General features: G+C 40.7%; 1 protein-coding gene across 2 annotated transcripts in view; it reads left to right on the top strand.

Moving 5' to 3' along the window:
- Nucleotides 1-1,661: 1,661 nt before the first annotated feature.
- The window catches only part of Spag6 (sperm associated antigen 6), a 57,497-nt gene continuing 39,884 nt past the window's right edge, over nt 1,662-19,274 (top strand). For both annotated transcript variants that reach the window (XM_048461054.3, XM_048461053.3), the window contains exons 1-2: nt 1,662-1,795; nt 1,889-1,984. In XM_048461054.3, coding sequence (XP_048317011.1) covers nt 1,771-1,795; nt 1,889-1,984 — 121 coding nt within the window. In that variant the 5' untranslated portion in view covers nt 1,662-1,770. The remainder of the gene's footprint in view (nt 1,796-1,888; nt 1,985-19,274) is intronic.

Raw genomic sequence — 19,274 nt, 5'->3', positions numbered from 1 at the left:
GTCAGAAAAATATAGAGTGGCTTTCTTTTTAATTACAGTAATCTCTTCATTATATTTGATATTTAAATTGCCAGCAATTTCACTTATGGGTATATTAGATCATCATGTTACATTTCTTCACTGAACTTTTGTGACATTAAGGAAAAATACTAGATAAAAAGATGAAACTTCATCAATACATCTAACTTCAGATATGAAATAGGCATTCTATACTGTGTTTCATTAGGACAATAAATTCTATTCATGGGCATTGTTCATGACATACACAAGCTTCCTAGTTTAAAACACCCTTTCTGCTTAACCCATGCATAGGTTACTGAGCTCTTAACCACGCTAACGTAGAAAATACATAGCAAAGCACCTACTAAAAGTGGAAGGTGAGGCAATTCAGGAGCTTGAATTGTTTAAAGACTGAAGCCTTTTAGTTTTAAGGGATTTTTATTCTTCAAAATGCAACAGGGAACTGAAAAAATGAAACTAGGACATTTCACTAGCAATTTGAATTATTCACTTGGGGTTTCTTCTACATCTCCACGTGGGAACAGACACTTCTACCTGAAAGGCCCTGCTGGGAAGAATGTAGAAGACCACCACGATGCTTAGGCTTTAGAGTTAAGGGGAAGGATGGTGTGGCTGCCTTCTGACTGCAAGAAGCAAAGGCTTGTACCTGCCCTGGAGTGTGAAGCGGAAGACTCCACACACTTCTTTCTTTCTTAGGTAGGTAGTCCATTTCCCAACCCGCTGGGAATTCCACAGGATACCAAGACTCCTTCAGAGATCTTAAAAGTGATTGTGGAAGATTCCAAATGCGAAAGCCGGAGATGTGTGTGCTTCCTCCTGGTGAAGAGGAGACATCAAGGATTTCCGGTCTGCCACCATTAGGCAGCAGCTGCGGCTCGCTGCCCACTTGACACCTGGTGAAAATGGTAGTTTCAGAGAGAGAGAAATATTTAAAGTGACACCTGTCACTGAAACATTTGGGGCAGAATTTTCAAGGGGTGGCTAGAACTAATGATGGTAAAAAGAAAGGCCGAGGAACTCAGTTATGTAAGGTAGTCTTTCCAGATAAAGATTCTTTTGGAAATGTCACTCAGCTGCAAAATGACTCCAGAATTGAAAAGAAATTCTTTTTAAAAATCATACCGAAGTAAGGAGACAGCAAACCTGGTAGTAATGAGAAAACCTGCAAAATAGGATATTTATCATTTTTCCCCTTCTCTGTTTTCCATAGACTCTCTAGGTGTCCTTATTGCTGTTCATATATTGTAATTTAGTGTATGCACACAGTTGCTGTGACCCTCCAGGAATTCAGAAATCAGAAATGTCAGGTAGGTAAGAGAGCCAGGAGCAGGAACCCAGAGTAACTTGAGGTTGTGCAGCCACTCTTGTATTGATCTGATGACTCGGATCTATCGGAACTGACATCAGGTCCCGGAGAGGCCATCCCCCAGCTCCCGGCCCGGGGTGCAGTCTGGGACCCTGCGGCTCTCGGTGCGGTGCGTAGGTGCCCACAGCGTCCTCCAGGCGAACACCTGCGTCCCGCACCCAGTCAACAGGGAAGTGACACCAGACGGAACGCGACGTGAGTCCCCGGGTACCAGGGCTTCTATCTGCCGTCCTTCTATCGTGGTTGTGACGTCACGCCCGGGCCCTACCGTTGCCAAGGGACGGCTGCGTTCCGGTTCCGGTCGGTTGCCCCGGAGCGTGGGTACACAGAGCAGTCCGCCGGGGGCCAAGGGGTCGCGGCGAGTGGACCCCACGCACGGCGCCATGAGCCAGCGCCAGGTGCTGCAAGGTAGGGAGCTGTGGGCGGGCGCCCCGACGGGATGGCGCTGGGGTGGGAGTTTGGGGGAGGGGGGCGGCTGCTCCACCTTGCCTCTCTCCCCAGTGTTCGAGCTGTACCAGAATGCCCGGACCCGGTTCGTACAGATGGTGGCAGAGCAGGCGACCAGACCTCAGAACATCGAGACACTGCAGAATGCGGGTGAGCTTGAACCACGCCCGGCACCCTCGCCCCACACCTCATCCTTCAACCATCCTCGTCCTTCCACCAACCAGCGCCAGCCTCACCTGGTCCCCGGTCGCCCGCCTTCTCGCACCGCTGTCAGCCTCACTTCCTCGCCCCCTTACCCGCTCAACTTTTGGGAGTCTTGGGAATGGGCTTAAGTGAGGCGACGATCCTCCGGACCCTCTCCTCTATGAGGGAACTTGTGGGGTGAAGCAGAGGATGGAGGAGGCCTGGGATCATTTCCGTCTTCGTTACAATCGCCAGCCATATGAACTGCCTAGAAGTCATTTTCCCGGATAGGAATCTACCCTAACCAGACCCATTTCTCCCGATGCCCTTTCTTGCCACTCTTTGATCACATTCCCTTCCTAGAAGCGGAGAAATTTCAGGCTGCTTTCGCAGTTCTCCTCTTGACATTAATGGAAGAGGAGCAGTGTAGTATGTTTGAATCTTTCCCACAGAAAGATAAGTAATAGGTAAGGACCTGGCTTTGTGAACTCTACGAAGCAACCCTTTTCACCCTTTAGTCTGAAGTCTGAAAGGGAGAAGGGGGAGAGAGGAGAGTTCATTTTTGGCGAAACCAGTCCTCTGCTGTTTGTGTGCTGTGTGTGTGTGTGTGTGTGTGTGTGTGTGTGTGTGTGTGTGTTCTGAAGAGACAGTTATTCGCCCCTAATGGGGCACCAAGGACAGACCACAGAAAGTATTCCAACCAAGACGAACTTGAAGAACCAGTGAGTTTTTACCAAGTTTTATTAAGTGCAAGCAGCTTACCAGCAGCTACACCACTGGAAATCCGTTTCTTCCTCAGCGACCTTAACTACTTAGACGTCCTGGAGAGGGTTTGGATTTCATAAACGCCTCCTTCTGCAGTCTTTATCTTTACCCACCCCGCGTGTGTGTGTGTGTGTGTGTGTGTGTGTGTGTGTGTGTGTGTGTGAGAGAGAGAGAGAGAGAGAGAGAGAGAGAGAGAGAGAGAGAGAGAGAGAGTGAGAGAGAGGAAAGGTATTGAGGGTGTTCCTGCTCTAACCACACAACTGCTGAGAGTTCAAGAGGGCACCAGCCTTGCTCAGAGGACTACTTTCCACAGGATCCACTGACTGAACTGTAATCTAGATATTGCTCATTAGGTGGCAAGAAATCCCTGGCTTATAAGATGAGATCTTTAGCACTAGTTTAAATGAACACATCATTAAAAATAAATTAAGAACGCGTTGTCATGGCCACAATATTTAGACAGTGTCTGCTCTGCGTTTCTTTGAGGAAACACCTTCTATTTAGCAAATACTTTCTCTCCTCACTGGAGTTTGCTGTTTGTGGTTGAGACAGGGAGCCATTCATAATGAAGAAAATATGTTTTTAAAAAGTCTTTAAGTATCTGTGCGATAACTGTAGATGCAAGTGCAGTTGCAGGGAATAATGCAGTCCTCTTGTCTAGCTCCCTTCTGCGACAGCTTTTCAGAACTTCAGCACATGAATGCTGACACAGAAATTCCTTGATCTTAGTTCACTCTTCCCAGTTTTGTTTCTCTTGTTTTACTCTATAAACCTTTGCCTCAAGAACGTCTGCCATAGTCTGAATACTTTGACTATTACAAAGACCTTTTGTATTTTCCTTTAAAGGGAAATGCCAAGGTGCCTTGGTGGTAGTCAGAGAGCAGCTTAGGAGGTCAGGTCTCTCCTTCCATCTCATGGGTCCTGGGTATTGATCCCAGGTTGTGAGGCTTGTCATCTAGGATCTTCAGCCACTGAACCATCATGCCAGCCCTCAAACTGTCCTTTTACAATCGCTTCCTGCTGTCCCTAACCCCTGGGCAACCACTGAACTAATATTTGTTTCAAAAATGTTGCCATTGTAGAACTCATTTTGTTCTATAATTGTGTGATGTAGATTTATTTTCTTTATTCTATGTACAAACATTACATTTATTAGGACGTTTTACATTTTAAAGCAGTTTATTTTTTCTCAGTCCTACTCAATGTACTCTGCGCACGAACGCTTACTGTTCACAAGGATTTACTGCTTGGGCAATATGGACACAAGCAAAAAATACTTTTTAAATAAGAAAATATTTAGAAAAAATTCATTCTGAAATATTGAAATGTATCTAATACTGAAGATATAGAGTGTCTTTTGGGATTTTAAAGGCAGGTTCCCTCTTCCCTAAGAGTACAAGGTAGAATACATTGTGTTTTGTTTTTTCCTTTTAAGACAAGGTTTCAGCTTTGGTATCTAGGTTGGCCTTGAACCCCCTGCCTCAAGTGATCCTCCTGCTTTCTTCTATCAAGTAACCAGGTTTATGCTCCAAATGTATGAGGAATTTAATTTAAACTAGCTGTCTACGTGATCACCAATCTAGAAGAGGCACATGACTCGGACCTGACATTTTATGCTTGCTTTTGGCTTGTGAAGAAATAAATTCAGAAGAGATTATAGTAGTCTTTCAAAATGGTCTACTTTTGATTATCATCTTAATGTAATGTTAAGGGTTTTTTTTTTTTGCCGGGGGGAGGACATTTTAAACATACTTAAGTTTACTAAATCTGATAATTCTTTTTAGTAATTTAAAATCATGATTATCCCTGCATGTACATTCCTTTAGTTAAAAATAACCTACAAATTTTATTATGGAGCCCTTTCTTCCTTACAAGTCAGTAAGATTAATATATATTTTCAAGACTATAAATTCTTGAAAAAAAATCAACATTGATTTAAACATGCTTTTGAGTGTGGTTGAATCTCATATTACAGGCAAGCTTTCAGCAGGCAAGTGCCTTCCCTTTGATATGTATGGTATGGATGCATTTTACTTTTGACTTTGACACAAGGACTATGTATCTGGCATACGTATATTTTGTTCTCCCATCCCCAACATATTCTTTAATTAGACATACAGCATAGATCTAGGATTATAGGAAAAACATTTTCTATATAGGCATAATGAGAAAAGTATAATTTCCTTGTTAAGAATTTTAAATCATTGTATGTGAAAGGAATATTAAAGATGAAGATTATTATGAACTTTGATGTAAATTGTTTAAAGAAGTTCTCAGTTTACATCTTTAGGCGCTAGTCAGCCTTTGAGATCTCCCTGGGAACCACCAGGGGAATTTGAATGAAGCTAGCACTGTCAAATCTTAACAGATAAATCCCTGGAGGTGTGAGGGAGTGGGGCTGATAGTAAATTTAAGTTGGTCTCTTAGGGAGCTTTAGGCTTCTCTTGTTCTAAAAAAAAAAAAAAAAAAAAAAAGTCTTATCAAACCAGAGCTCTTTAAAAGTATACAGAGAAAAGTCTAGAGTCCCCTAGGTAGTGAGAACCAAGATAGCAGTTCAAAGAACTGAACTGATAATCTGCCTGGATCAGGGAAGTTCCACGGAGCATTGTGATTTACTGACTGAGAAGCAGAAGGGAACAAAAGGTGTATTTGCTGTCTGTTGGTTGATTTTAAGTCTATGATGAACATTTTATCCTTTCATTTTGGCTTAGGTCATACTTCGTATGAAGTTCTTTTTCAGTGGAGCAAAAACTGGGATATCTGCTGAACAGCTCTGTTGGTCCTAGCAGAAACCTATGCTATATTCTGGAAAGAATGTTGTCTTTGCCTAAGAGTCAGTGGGATGCCCTATGAGAATACAAGCTAGGATACTCTAGTTTTCGAAGAGGAGTGTTGGCTTTGCCATTTGCCTTATGCTTCCTGCCATGATGATCATTCAATATTAATTTTTGAAGATTTATTTAATTTTGTGGATGTGAGAGTTTTGCCTGCATGTATGTATGTGTGTGCACCATGTGTAGAACTGGTACTCATGAGGATCATCTGGAACTGGAATCATGGGTGCTTGTAAGCAAAAAGAGCTCTTAACCACTGAGTCATCTCTCCATCCCTCAATGTTAAATTCCTGGCTTGTTTGCATTCTTTCAAAAGTATTGGTATTGTAAATGTGAGCATCTCTAGAGAGAATAATCTCTGCCCACTCTTCTAGACATTTTGTTTTATGCCTGTCAAGACAGTCATTGTCAAAGAATGTGCGGACTACATTGTTTTTCCATAGAAATATTTTTATAGCAACAGACATCTTGTTAAAGTTATCCAGGCTGGCCTTGAACTCACTATGTATCTTAGGCTGCTCTGAGACTCATAATCCTCCTGCCCCAGCTCTGAGTGCTGGGATTGCAAATGTGCACCACCATACAGGCATATAACATGAAAATGTTTTTTTTTTTAAGAATACTAAAGTCTAATTTTAAAATGAAATAGATATCTGTCAATGAAGACATTGGCTATCTTGTTGAATTTATCAGAAGATACAGTTATTTATCCTACAATTACTTGTCATTTATTATGTCAAATTAGCTACTCTATATGATATTTCTGGTAAAAATTGTTCCTCTTTATTTTGTAAAATATTCTCCCTCTTCTCTTGCTGACTGAAAACTTCTATTTAGTCCTCAACCGTGATACTAGCCTACATTTCTGATTTCAGTTATCAATCAGCTCCCCAATACAAAGCTATTGTCATCATTTTAAACATACCATTTTGTGTGAGCTGTGGATTGAACCCAGGGCCTCTAACATGCTAAGCATATAGTGGACCATATAGTGTATAGTATACACATCTTTTAAAGTAAGTGTTCTCTAATATGCATACAAACACAGTAAACTGTCTAAATAGTTTAGGAAAATAATGTGAAATAGGAGTTAACTCTGAAGATTGTGTGTGTGTGTGTGTGTGTGTGTGTGTGTACTGCCTTACAATTATGTTCTCTGCAGATATCACCCAAGAATCATGTAGCAGAAGCAAGTCCTTTGGCATAGCTCTTTTAACTTAACATTCTGCCTTCTTCCTAATATTTTAATCATCCAAAATTAAATAATCTTATATATTTCATAAGAAACAACACATTAGTAAAAGAGGACAAGATAAAATCAATTTTTAGCTGTTCACATGACTTTCAAATTATACAGAACTATAATCATTTGAATGATTCTTTTCAGTATGGTGTGATTTTTAAGGGGTGGAACAGTTTAAATGGTCAATAAGAGTTCCCTTTAAGTTTTATGAATATATAATTACAATATTGCTATACCTAGCATTGTATGCCTAATATGAAAATAACTACCAGCAAAATATTTTTTAAAATTTTGCTTTTAACTAAAGTTTATCTGAAAGAAGAGAAAGTTGTACACTAATTTGCACAGTTGATTCTTTTGCCATTAGTGAACATTTATTGCATGTACAGGGTATCAGATGGACACTGAACATGCACACTGATCATGAAAACATTGAAAGGATCAGTTTTTGCTCTTCTATGGCTTATTTGCTAATGGATATAGATTATAGTATGTGATATATTATAGTTATATATTACTATGTATATCACATAATATATAATAACTACATATTACTATAGTTATTTATCTATATATTACTATTTATTTGAAGGACACCTAAATCAAGATTTGGGTATGAGGGGTTCTGTATTATGGGATCCATCTTGGTGTAGGTATTACCTCTGTTGAATTTTTGAAAGTTAGTCAGATGCAATGTTTTTATCCTGAGGAAACACTATGTGTAAAGACAAGAAGGCACAGGAAGAAGTGGTGCCAAGCAGAAAAGGTTAGTGTTGAGGTATGGCTGACTGCTTGGAGACAGAGTGGAGCTTAGCTGGAAAGAGGTTTAAACACATGAAACTTACATATTTATTTGAAAACTATATGAAAGCCCATTAATGTTTCCTTATGTAATTATAAACATGTTTTAATTACTTTGTCTACCATATAATACAATTTAATTTGAAGTAGCTTTTTGTTTGTTTTTTGAGATAGGGTTTTTTGTTTGTTTGTTTGTTTTTCTATAACAGCCCTGGCTGTCCTGAAATTTACTCTGTAGACCAGGCTGGCCTCGAACTCGCAAAGATTCACCTGCCTCTTCCTCCTGAGTGCTGGGATTAAAGGCGTGCGCCACCACCACCTGGCTGGAAATAATTTTTTAATGTGGCATTAGGGATTGAATCCAGGGCCCTGCACATGCCATCACTGAGCTACGCATTCTACCCTGAAATTGCTTGTATGTTCTCGTTTGAAACCTCATGGGCAGATGGTAGTGGTACTGATCAAGAGTGAGATTGAGGGGCTGGAGAGATGGCTCAGAGGTTAAGAGCACTGACTGCTCTTCCAGAGGACCCGGGTTCAATTCTCAGCACCCACATGGCAGCTCACAGCTGTCTGAAGATCCAGTTGCAGGGGATCTGACACCTTCACACCATTGCACATAAAATAAAGTTAAATAAACCATAAAAATATTTTTTAAAAAAAGAGTGAGACTGATACACTAGAAAAATTAGGGGAGCTTTCATTCAATATAGTGACCATAGAAGATAATTATAGCAATGCTAGTGGCAGAATGATGTGAATGAAATAGACTGAACCCTTTGGTGTCCTCTGTAGACTTAACACATGAGCCACTTTTCATTGGCTAGTAGATTATGACGGATGATAGGAGAAACAGAGAAATAGGCCGGTGCTGTAACTGCTATCTGCCTCAAGTTTGAAATGAGGATTTAGTGGGTTGCTATCTGCTTGTTTCTTAGGGAGACACTTGATACATGATAAGACTGAGTTGTTAAATAAGAAATACATTTGTAATATCTTCTGCTGAAGAAGAATGCTTAAAAGAAATCCCACACTAGCTCAGAATTGAGAATAATAGATGGTTATTCATTTAGGGGTAGACTCACAAATCAAAATCCTCTGCTGGAATGGAGAACAGAAACCAAATCCCACAGCTGGAAAAGAGACTCAACACACGCTTTACATCTGCATAAATAGCATAAGAGGCCACACCCTAATGGGCGGGTAACTACTGGTTGTAGGATTTCTTACAGCACCTCCCCCCTTTTGTTTAAATAAGAGAGCTCTAAGCCTAATGCAAAATTATATACAATAAGAACAAACATATTCAATAATTATCCTATCCTAACTAGTTTAAGTCTTGTATAATAAATAACTTGGCCCAAGTCATGAGAGGAAAGTAACTACAACTACAGCTATCTAGTCTTCAACCTCGTTGAAGATCCGAGAAGATTTGCCTTCTCAGAAGAGTCAGTTGATGTTCAGTGAGTGTCTGTGGCCTCTGTCCCACCTTCCCAAGTCTCCCACTTCGGCAGGGACACCAGCTGTGGCAGTCCTCCACTCGGTGCTGATTCACAATGAAGCACCAAGATCTCAGAATGCCTTACGGCCAATGAGAATAAATAGAAAGGATTATTAAATAAAGGATTAGTAAAATCATCAGGCTTGCTCTTGACAGTTTCGCAAACCATTCGCCAGCACAAATACTCCATGTGAAAACAGTATGCGTTTTGGAACTTGTTCTGACTTAAATGGCAAGACTCCCTGTGCTCTAGGGGCCATCACATCTTAAACACACTAAACTTTGTAACTAGGACAGCACAGCTAGTACTAAATTATGTATATACTAAAACTATGGCAAATTTACTAAAGTTTATGAATAATCAAATGCACTTTTAGTGGTCAGAGGTAATAATCATAAAGGTCAGAAGAAACTGGATGAAGTCCTGAAGGTCACAATTTTTCAAATACAAGAAAGACTTAAAAAAACAAGCTGTGTGTGGCCTTTGCTGCTACCTGAGACCATGTTGATGTTCGTGGCTTGTGTTACCACAGGCCATGTAGATGTCCGTGGTCCATGCTGGCCTGTGTCGCAGCCAAGGGCTATGTTGATGTCCTGGTCTGTCCTGCTGCTGGAGGCCATATTGAAGTCTGTGGTCCATGCTGCAGCCAGATGCAACGTGATGGTCATGGTCTGCTCCTGCAGGAGGCCATGTGGATGTCGGCCATCAGTATTACCACCAGTGGTCATGTTGATGCCGTGGTCTGTACTGCCACTGGAGACCATGCTGAGGTCTGCGCTGATGCTAGAGGCCACGTGGATGTCTGTGGTCCTTGCTGTCACCAGAAGCCAAGCGGAAGTCCGTGATCCATGTTACCAATGACTGTAAAGAGGAAGGCAGCTTCTTTTTTCATCAGTGGTACAGATGACTGCAGACCCACAGCTGAGAATGAGAGACGTAAGGCTTGTGTTGTGGAATATTTGTACATTGTGTGAAGCTTGGGAATGTGGGTGTGTGTTATCTAGACTGCTTCCTGCTATCTGAGGGCAATGGTATTTGTAGGGAACCCTGAGAAAATTGGGAAATGGTCACATCCTGGAAGAAATAGCTGTATTTTTTTGTTTGTTTGTTTAGTCTCTGTGTAATGGGAGAACATGGGGGCTTATCCGAAGTCCTGGCTGGAGTATGTGATGCTGGACCATCTCAGCCAGCAGCTTTGAAGTTGTTCTGGGTATAGAATTTTGAGGAAACTGCAGTAGATGCCTCCTGAGAAGCTGGATCACCTGGGCTACTTGGCTTCACTGGTGTTTTATCCTTTTTTTTCCTTCTGAAAGCACACAAACTTGTATGTATCAGCATTAACACAAGTATGGAATGTGTGGTGTGCACAAGTCACACATGACTGATGATTTTTTTTTTTTTTGTTCTATGAGTAGGTAAAAGGCATCTGCCAACTTTATAAGTCTGTTTGGACTCTATCACCAAGCTGTAATATAGACCTCCATCTATGTTATATGAAAGGATGGCCTGCAAGCCATGAGAACTCTGTATCCAACAAGACTGATCATATCTCATCCAATTTCAGAGCTGCTCCTGTGTTGAGGGATCAGAATAGATGTCACCTGCCCTGTAGCCTTTCTTGGCTTTCCCCGTCATGTCTGCTGCCATCAAAGATGATCTTTATTAATTTACATGAGAACCTTAACTTTTTGTTTTCTGTGGAAACAAAGGAATAAGCTCTCTCACAATATATTTTCTGACTTCCATTTTGCAGTTAAGATGTTCTTAAAATATATAGATTTAGTTGGTGCACACCTTTAATCCCAGCACTCAGGAGGCAGAGGCAAGTGGATCTCTGTGAGTTCAAGGCCAGCCTGATCAAAGAGTGAGTTTTAGGACAGGCTGCAAATCTACACAGAGAAACCCTGTCTCTGCCTCCCGAGTGCTGGGATTAAAGGTCTGTGCCACCACCACCTGGCAACTATTTATTTGTCCTATGCTTGTCTATACCCATTGTTTTCTATCCTCAGTATCTAAACATATCTTTAAACATATTTTGCCTTTTTAGAGGTTTTCTGTGTCTGTAGCTGGCTTTTCTAAGTGCCTGTGGCATTCTCTGACTGTGTGAGACAAATTTTAAGCTGCCATGTCAGCTGCCACAAGGCTCAACCTAGCACATGGCCCTGGTGCAGGGTGCAGTCAATGGCTAGGAGCCGCAGTTCTGTGTGCTGCTGAGCACTGGCTCTTCTGAAAGACTGCAGGACTAGGAATCCACATCTGGCTCCTTGTCCAGAACTTTTCTTAGCTTTCTCAGGCCCTATGTTTGGATAGTTGAGCCTCCATATTAGATGCCATATGTAGTCAGATCTTTGGGCAGCCAGTTCACAAATAATGACATGAGACTTCTTATTAATTATGAAAGCTCTCCCTATAGCTTCGGTTTGTTTCTAACTAGCTCCTCTAACTTAAATCAACCCATTTCTATTAATCTATGTTCTGCTATGTGGCTTTACCTCTCTTCCATCTTGTACCTCCTGTTTCCTCTCTGTGTCTGCTGACTTCTCTTGCATGCCTAGATTCTATCTCTTCCTTTCTCCCTCCAGAAATGCTCTACCTCCTGCCTAGCTATTGGTCATTCAGCTTTTTATTACAGCAGTCATAGAAATACACTATCCACAGTGTACAAACATCTCACAACATTTCCCCCTTTCTGTCTAAATAGAAAGGAACGGTTTTAACTCTCACATAGTAAAACTATATACAATAAGAACAATTATCAGAGAATTACATGTACAATGTTTAGTCCATCTACATTTGGTAAATTAGGAGAAAGTACTGCATTATCTATCCTATTTTAGTTAAAACTACGTAAGCTACTTTCTATCATAAATTGTATTACTTCCCTAAAAAATATCTTTTAAACCTTAAAACTTCTTAACCAAACTAAGCTTTTATGTTTTTCAGCCTTAAAACTTGACAACTCTTATGTAAGTTTCTTTCCTGAATTTGGTAGCAAGGAAAACTGTAAAACTATAACTATCTAGTCTTCAATTCTACCAAGGACCTGAAAAGGAGATAATATTACCTGAATAAACAGGAAGTGTAGAGCAAACAACTTCCAAAACTATAGAAATGACAGAAATATCTGGCTGTCTGGGCAGTCACCCAAGGTTCCTCTGCAACATTGGGGCATCCAGCCTACAGGCCTAGAATATCTGACAGACTTTTCTGTGAGGCAGGAATTTTGACGGCCTGTCCTACCTTGTCTTGTTAAAGTTTGGTAGTTGCTTTCTTTTGTGTCCTGCTTGTCCAATTTGGACAGCATACTATCAGCAGTCAAGGCCAGGGCATGTTTTATTTTATTTTATTATTATTATTTTTTTGGCTCACTTTTGCCACAAAGAAAGCAGACTCCATATGGAGGTTCTCCAATGCCCACCTCTTCTCTGAAGTAGATTGGTGCTGTCAGGAGTAGAGCAAACATGTCTCACTATCTTGAAAAGCCCCTTATTTACTTAAACATTTTAAAGTCCATATTATGTAGGTCTTTTAAGTGTTTAAAGACCATCTATCTTTTTAAAATATATCCCTGTTCAACCTTGAAAACATACCTAACATGATTATAAGTTTGATTGTTATAGATGATTAACTACCAATCTGTCTTTCTTTAAATATCCTAAATAGCTTTCAAGGACTAAAACTTTACAGTACATTTTTAAATGAGCTTCATAGCTACAATACCTTAAACAAGAGTAGAAACATATATACAGTGTAACAAAATAACCTTAAACAAGAGCAGAAACATATATACAGTGTAACAAAATAACTTTAAACAAGAGCAGAAACATATATACAGTGTAACAAAATAACCTTCAATATGTATTGATATACAAAAATCCATACCAATGTAAAATATTTTAGACCAATAGTTGTTCAAAAGTAGATTTGATAATCCACCCTTTTATTCCATCATTTTTATACTATGTCTCCCCCCTTTTTTCCACTCAGAAAGAGACCCCTGGATCTAATCTCCTTGGTCTAACATGACCAATAACGACTTGTAATCAAACTCCCAAAATGATGACAAACACTCATAATCCATCAAATAACCAAAAATCATCCTCTAGGCTATAGGCAAGCTTTCATAATTAATAAGTCTCCATGTCTTTATTGGGAGCTATCTTATGGGACAGAATTATACTTCTGTGGCAACCTTTCCCCTGCCTCAAAAAAGAAAAGAAACAGTTTAGACAGGAAGCCATTGAAGAAAACTCTTAAAAATTGTGATAAAGATGCTGAAGTATAGCTCTCCATAGTTGATGGCTTCTGGTGAGGTGAAAGTGGGGAAGGACTCAGTTTTCTTTAAGAACCCGGCCACAGGGAGTTTGACCAAGCTCCAGTAAATACATGGGTAACATAAATTGGATTCTGCTTTTATTGGGGGAGGTCATCACATTGGTGGCAGTGGCTCAAAACCATCTGTACCTCCAGTTCCAGGGAATCTGATGCTCCCTTCTGGCCTCCTTGGGATCTTACATGAACATGGTACACACACACACACACACACACACACACACACACACACACACACACAAACACACACATAAAGTAAAATTTGAAAAATTAGAATAAGGATAAATAACCAGTTGTATTATACTAGAATATGCTTACAATAGGAAAAAGTGGATGGGTAGCTTTTGGACCAGAGTCAAGGGTGAGTGAGCTGCATATTCAGAACTATGCTGGGTAACTTGACCAGACCATCCTACTCACATAAACAAGAGGACATAGAACACGGTCAGGGTGGCCGCTGTGCTTTTCTACATATCCAAGTCCCTTTCAGGGGTGCCATTTGCAGCATGATCCAAGGAAGTGGTGCCCCCAGGGCTTCAGCAGTGCATGGCTTGAATAGCCATCCCCAGTGGGTTGGGGCATTGGTAAAAATCTCGTGTGTTTATTTCTTTACTTCCGTAGCAGTAAGCGCTGCAAACAGAGAAATGACTTCCCACCACACTGCCAGTAACATAAGGGGACATGGATTTGGCCTGCAGCCTTTCTAGCTTTATCTCTTGCCTCATGAACCTTTTCCAGTCTTGTAATTCAGGGTAATAGGAACTTAACAGGACTCAGAAACCAGGCTTCCATCCCTCTTCCTAGCCCTGCCACCTCCTCTATTGTCTCCTTAGGTCTTCCGTTTCCCCATGCTGTGTGCCTCCAGTTCCGCACATAGCTTCCACCTTGTTTTTCCTACCTGCCATCCTATCTCCCCATTTAACATTTGATCCTGTTGCTACTGTACTGCCAGAATAAAGTTCAAAATATTCAAAACAGTCAGAAGGGAACTTCCAGACTTCGTTTCTGTTCTATCTCAGCCCCTTTCCTCCTGTTGCCTTCCTGTGCTGTAGTCACCCTGCATCCGTAGCTGTCCTTTGACCTCTACAAGTGTCCACACGTGGATACACACACACACACACACACACACACACACACACACACACACACACACAGCTGTAATAAAAAATGAACAACTAAAATTTATATTTTCCTCAGTCAAAAGTAAGTAAATTTAAGATAGTTAAATAAAGCTCATAACAGATACCTGAGCGACAATGGATGCCCCCTTTGTTCTTCTCTTCTTTCTTTTAAAGGTATTGAGAGAGAGAGAGAGACAGACAGAGAGACAGAGAGAGTGAGAGAGAGTAGTGCAGCGCACATGTGAGATCAGAGGGCAACTTTCAGGAGTAAATTTTCTCTTTCCACCTCGTGGATCCTGTAGATTTAGTTAAAGTCTTCAGGTAGGCACATTTACTTGCTTAACCATCTTGCTAGCCTTTTTATTTTTATTTTTCTATGCAGTTCAAGTTAGCTCCATCACAACTGGGGACCAAGTTTTCAAACATTTGAGCCTGTGTGGATATTTCAGACCCCAGTACTTCTGCTCAGAGGCAGAGGCAGTGCTCCTAATGTGAGGATGAACCACATGCCATGCCTTTATTTATTTTAAAAGATGTGACCTCACTGTGCTGCCCAAGCTGGCTCCAAGTTCTACTCTCAAAGAAGACAATTCTTAGCCCTTGAAGAGCTGGTTCTATTTGTGGGCCCCACCTTGCCTGGCTAAAAGACTTACTGTGACAGAAGTAGACCAAAGGCCTATTAGCAGACCTTTTAAGAATAATATTAACTTTTTATTACAGTGATACTTTTAAACATTATTATGACATAGCTTCACATGTGGCAATACTTAAACAAGCAGTAAGTTGGGTGTTGTGGAATACATCTTTCATTCCTGCATTCAGGAAGCATCTGAGTTTGTCTCTGCGAGTTCAAGGCCAGCCTGGTTTACAGATCAAGTTCTAGGAAAGCTAGGCTACCTAAAGAGGCTCTATCTCAAAAAAGAAATAGTGGACCAGGCTGGCCTCGAACTCACAGAGATCTGCTTACCTCTGCCCCTTGAGTGCTGGGATTAAAGGTGTATGCCACTACCACCTCACTAAAAGCTACACACACACACACACACACACACACACACACACACACACACATATTTGGTTTGGTTCTTCGAGACAGGGTTTACTCTGTAGCTTTGGAACCTGTCTTGTAGACAAGGCTGGCCTTGAACTCACAGAGATCTGCCTGCCTCTGCCTCCTGAGTGCTGGGATTAAAGGCATGCACTACCACCACCTGACTAAATTTTAAAACTATTAGTTCTGGGCCTTCAGAGGACAGACTGGTGATACCATACCATTAAAGCCCCTCATTAGAGGCCTGTGGGCAGAGGCTATAATCCCTCCTAATGGGCTCTGCCTTTCATGCACTCATTGTGAACCGTGGATTCTGAAGGAGCAGTCGGGCAAGAAGGAAGCTTCTTCTCTTACTCTCCTTCTTTCCTTCCTCTCTGTCTGTGTTACTTTCCTTCTTCCTTTGGTGAGTGCTTGTTTTTATATCATTCCTCTCACATCTATATATTTTTTGGAACAAATCTACCTACCTATCTATCTCTCCCTCTTCTATCCTCTATTGTATGGTTCTGTGGATTAAATTACCCAGGGTTATAGATGCATTAGGCAAGTGTCTTAGGGTTTCTATTGCTGCAATGAAACACCATGACCAAAAAGCAAGTTGTGGAGGAAAGGGTCTATTTGACTTACACATGTACATTGCTGTCCCTCACTTAAAGAAGCCAGGACTGGCTCTCAGTCATGGCAGGAACCTGGACCCAGGAGCTGATGCAGAGACCACGGAGGTGTGCTGCCTATTGACTTGCTCTCTGTGGTCTGCCCAACTTGCCCTCTTACAGAACCCAGGACCACCAGCCCAGGAATAGCATACCCACAATTGGCTGGACCCTCCCCATCAATCACTGATTAAGAAAATGCCCTGCAGCCAGAGCTTATGGAGGCATTTCTTTCAATCTGGATTCCCTCCTTTCAGATAACCCTAGCTCATGTCAAGCTGACATAAAACTAGCCAGCACACTGAGTGTCCTACCATTGAGGTACATGTTCAACCCCAAACTTATAATTAGAATAATGAAGTCTCCATCTTGGTAGAGAGACATGCCTGGAGACATGCCTGGAGACGGCTGCAGATAAAGTAGAAGCTGTAGTTTAGGAGACAGACGTGTGGGGCAATGTTTGAAAATTTATTTTCTTCTCTAATAAAGTTACCTTTCTCAAGGTCATTTATTGAATACAGTTATTCAAACCAAAGGATTTCAAACTGACTTTTCTATTTTCTGTAATTTTGGAGGTTTTATAACTTGGTATTGTGCTACTGTCTAAAGTAAGGAATGCAGGAATATTATGATATGGCAGAAATACTAACATAGAAGGTTAACTCCAACTTGGGGCAAAGAAACAGCAGAAAAAGAATTATCAGTCATTCATTGGCTTTGCATTTTTAAAAAGATTTATTTGTGTGTGTGTATGTATGTGTGTATGTGTATATGTATGTATGTGTGTATGTGTGTGCGTATGTATATGTGTGTATATGTGTGTTGGTATGTGCACTTAAGTTTAGGTGCCTGAGGAGGCCCCAGAAAGCAGTCCCCTGGAGTTGGAGTTGGAATGTTGTGAGCTGCCTGATGTCATTGAGGACTGAATTCGGGTCCTATGGAATAGCTGCAAATGCTCTTAACCTTTGAGCTACCTCTCCAGCACTGGCTTAATAGTTCATGAGCCAGATGTATTTAAAAAATGAGAAAAACGTAAAAGGAAGAAAATTCCTTTGACTCTGTGGACTGGTGAAATAAAAACTAAAAATTTCCAAAATTGGGAGATTTGTAGTTGGTTAGTCATAACTAACAAGCCATTACTAATAAAGACTTAAAATTAAATTAAACACTTAATTAAATATTATAACTCCAGATAATTCACTTTAAGATTTTTTTTATTAGTTTTAAAGACAGGGTCTCACTATGTTGCCCTGACTGAATTGCAGCTTGCTATGGAAACTAAGCTGGTTTCAAACTGAAAGAGATTCTACTTTCTCTGCCTCCCTAGTGCTGAGATTAAAGACGTGCACCACCATGCCTGACTGTTTTCCACATCACTAGCAATTCAGAGTTCTTGTAGTTTAATTTAAAATACAATTCAATATGAATAACAAAGTATTAACTGTTTTCTCAATTACATATTTTGAAAAATAACAAACTGTTGCCTTCACACACATATCAAAAAGAGAAAAGGAAAAAGAGAAATACCAGATCCATCTGGAAAAAGAATAACTTGAAACCACATTGTAGTTCTTAAAACCACTATTTTTAGCAACTTTAAGGTTATGGTTCCAAGAACGCATTCAGTGTGTTACTTCACCATTTATGTTGCTGACCTCATTTAATAATGTGTCATATAGTTATTATAAATATGTCAAGTAATATTTGACAAGTCAGTAAAATGAAGAGATGGGTCAAACCCTTAAAAAGACATCTTTTCAGTAAAGATAGAAATGACCAATAAGCACAGGAGAAGATGCTCAGTGCTCTGAGCTGGGGAGATGCACACTGGCCACAGTGAGCGGCCAAAGCACACCCACTAGATAGCCGCCACTTACAGAGATGGGGATGGTGTAGATTCTGAGCCCTTTGTGGTGCAGCTGCTTTGGAGAAGGTAATTCTTCGCTGGCGATGGTTAAATAGCACTGTAAGCACACAACATACTCATCACATACTTAAAAATGATGAAAATGGTGTCTGTCCATTGTGTTTTATCACAGCAAAAACAGAACAAATAATGAAGCACTAAAAAGAAATCTTTTTTTAATATTCAGAAACTTTCCAGAAATAACCCATGCCAGCATTTGGTAATTATTTCAGTTCCTTACTCTGTGCTTTAAACTTTCTGTTGTGAGACTTCTGTCGCTCTCCCATTAGAAAGTCTAGATAAAAGTACAAGCAGCATTCATGAACGTGGGGCTTGGTTAACACAGGCCCTGACCCACATGCGGACAGGCAGCCTCTCCCGTACAGGCAGCTGTGGTCTTATAGAGCATGGTCCAATCTGCCCAATATAAACATAGAAATAATAACCAAATGAAACTGGAAAACTAAGAAGACTCAGGCTGCATAATTAAATACATCTTGACAAGCATAGTTGTTTCTAGCTTATGCTATTTGGCAGTGCTATTTTTGGCCTGATTTCTTGTTACTGTAGATGCTATATTTTCCCTTTCAAATGTTTCTAAATATAAAATGAGACAAGAATATTTGGCAATATTCAAGTTTGTCTATCACCAGAATATTCTTTATTAAAATTTTATTTTTTTTTCTTTTTGGTTTTTTGAGACATAGTTTCCCTGTGTAACAGCCCTAGCTGTTCTGGAACTAGCTCTTGTAGACCAGGCTGGCCTCGAACTCACAGGGATTCACCTGTCTCTGCCTGCCAAGTGCTGGGATTAAAGGCATGCACCATCACCACACAGTTCATTATATTTTTATTTACTTGTATGACACGTGTGTGTGTGTATGTGTGTGTGTGTGTGTGTGTGTGTGTGTCCATGTGCCACAGGGTACATGTGGAGGTCAGAGGACAGCTTACAGCAGCTGGGTTCTCTGTATGTGGGTCCTGGGGATAGAACTTGTTATTAGGCTTGGTGGCAGACACCTTTACCTGCGAAGCTGCTGAACCCCAGCAGG

Source organism: Myodes glareolus, chromosome 14, assembly GCF_982192425.1.
Source record: "Myodes glareolus chromosome 14, mMyoGla1.1, whole genome shotgun sequence".
Taxonomy (NCBI): domain Eukaryota; kingdom Metazoa; phylum Chordata; class Mammalia; order Rodentia; family Cricetidae; genus Myodes; species Myodes glareolus.
This window is presented reverse-complemented; position numbering and strand designations above follow the sequence as displayed.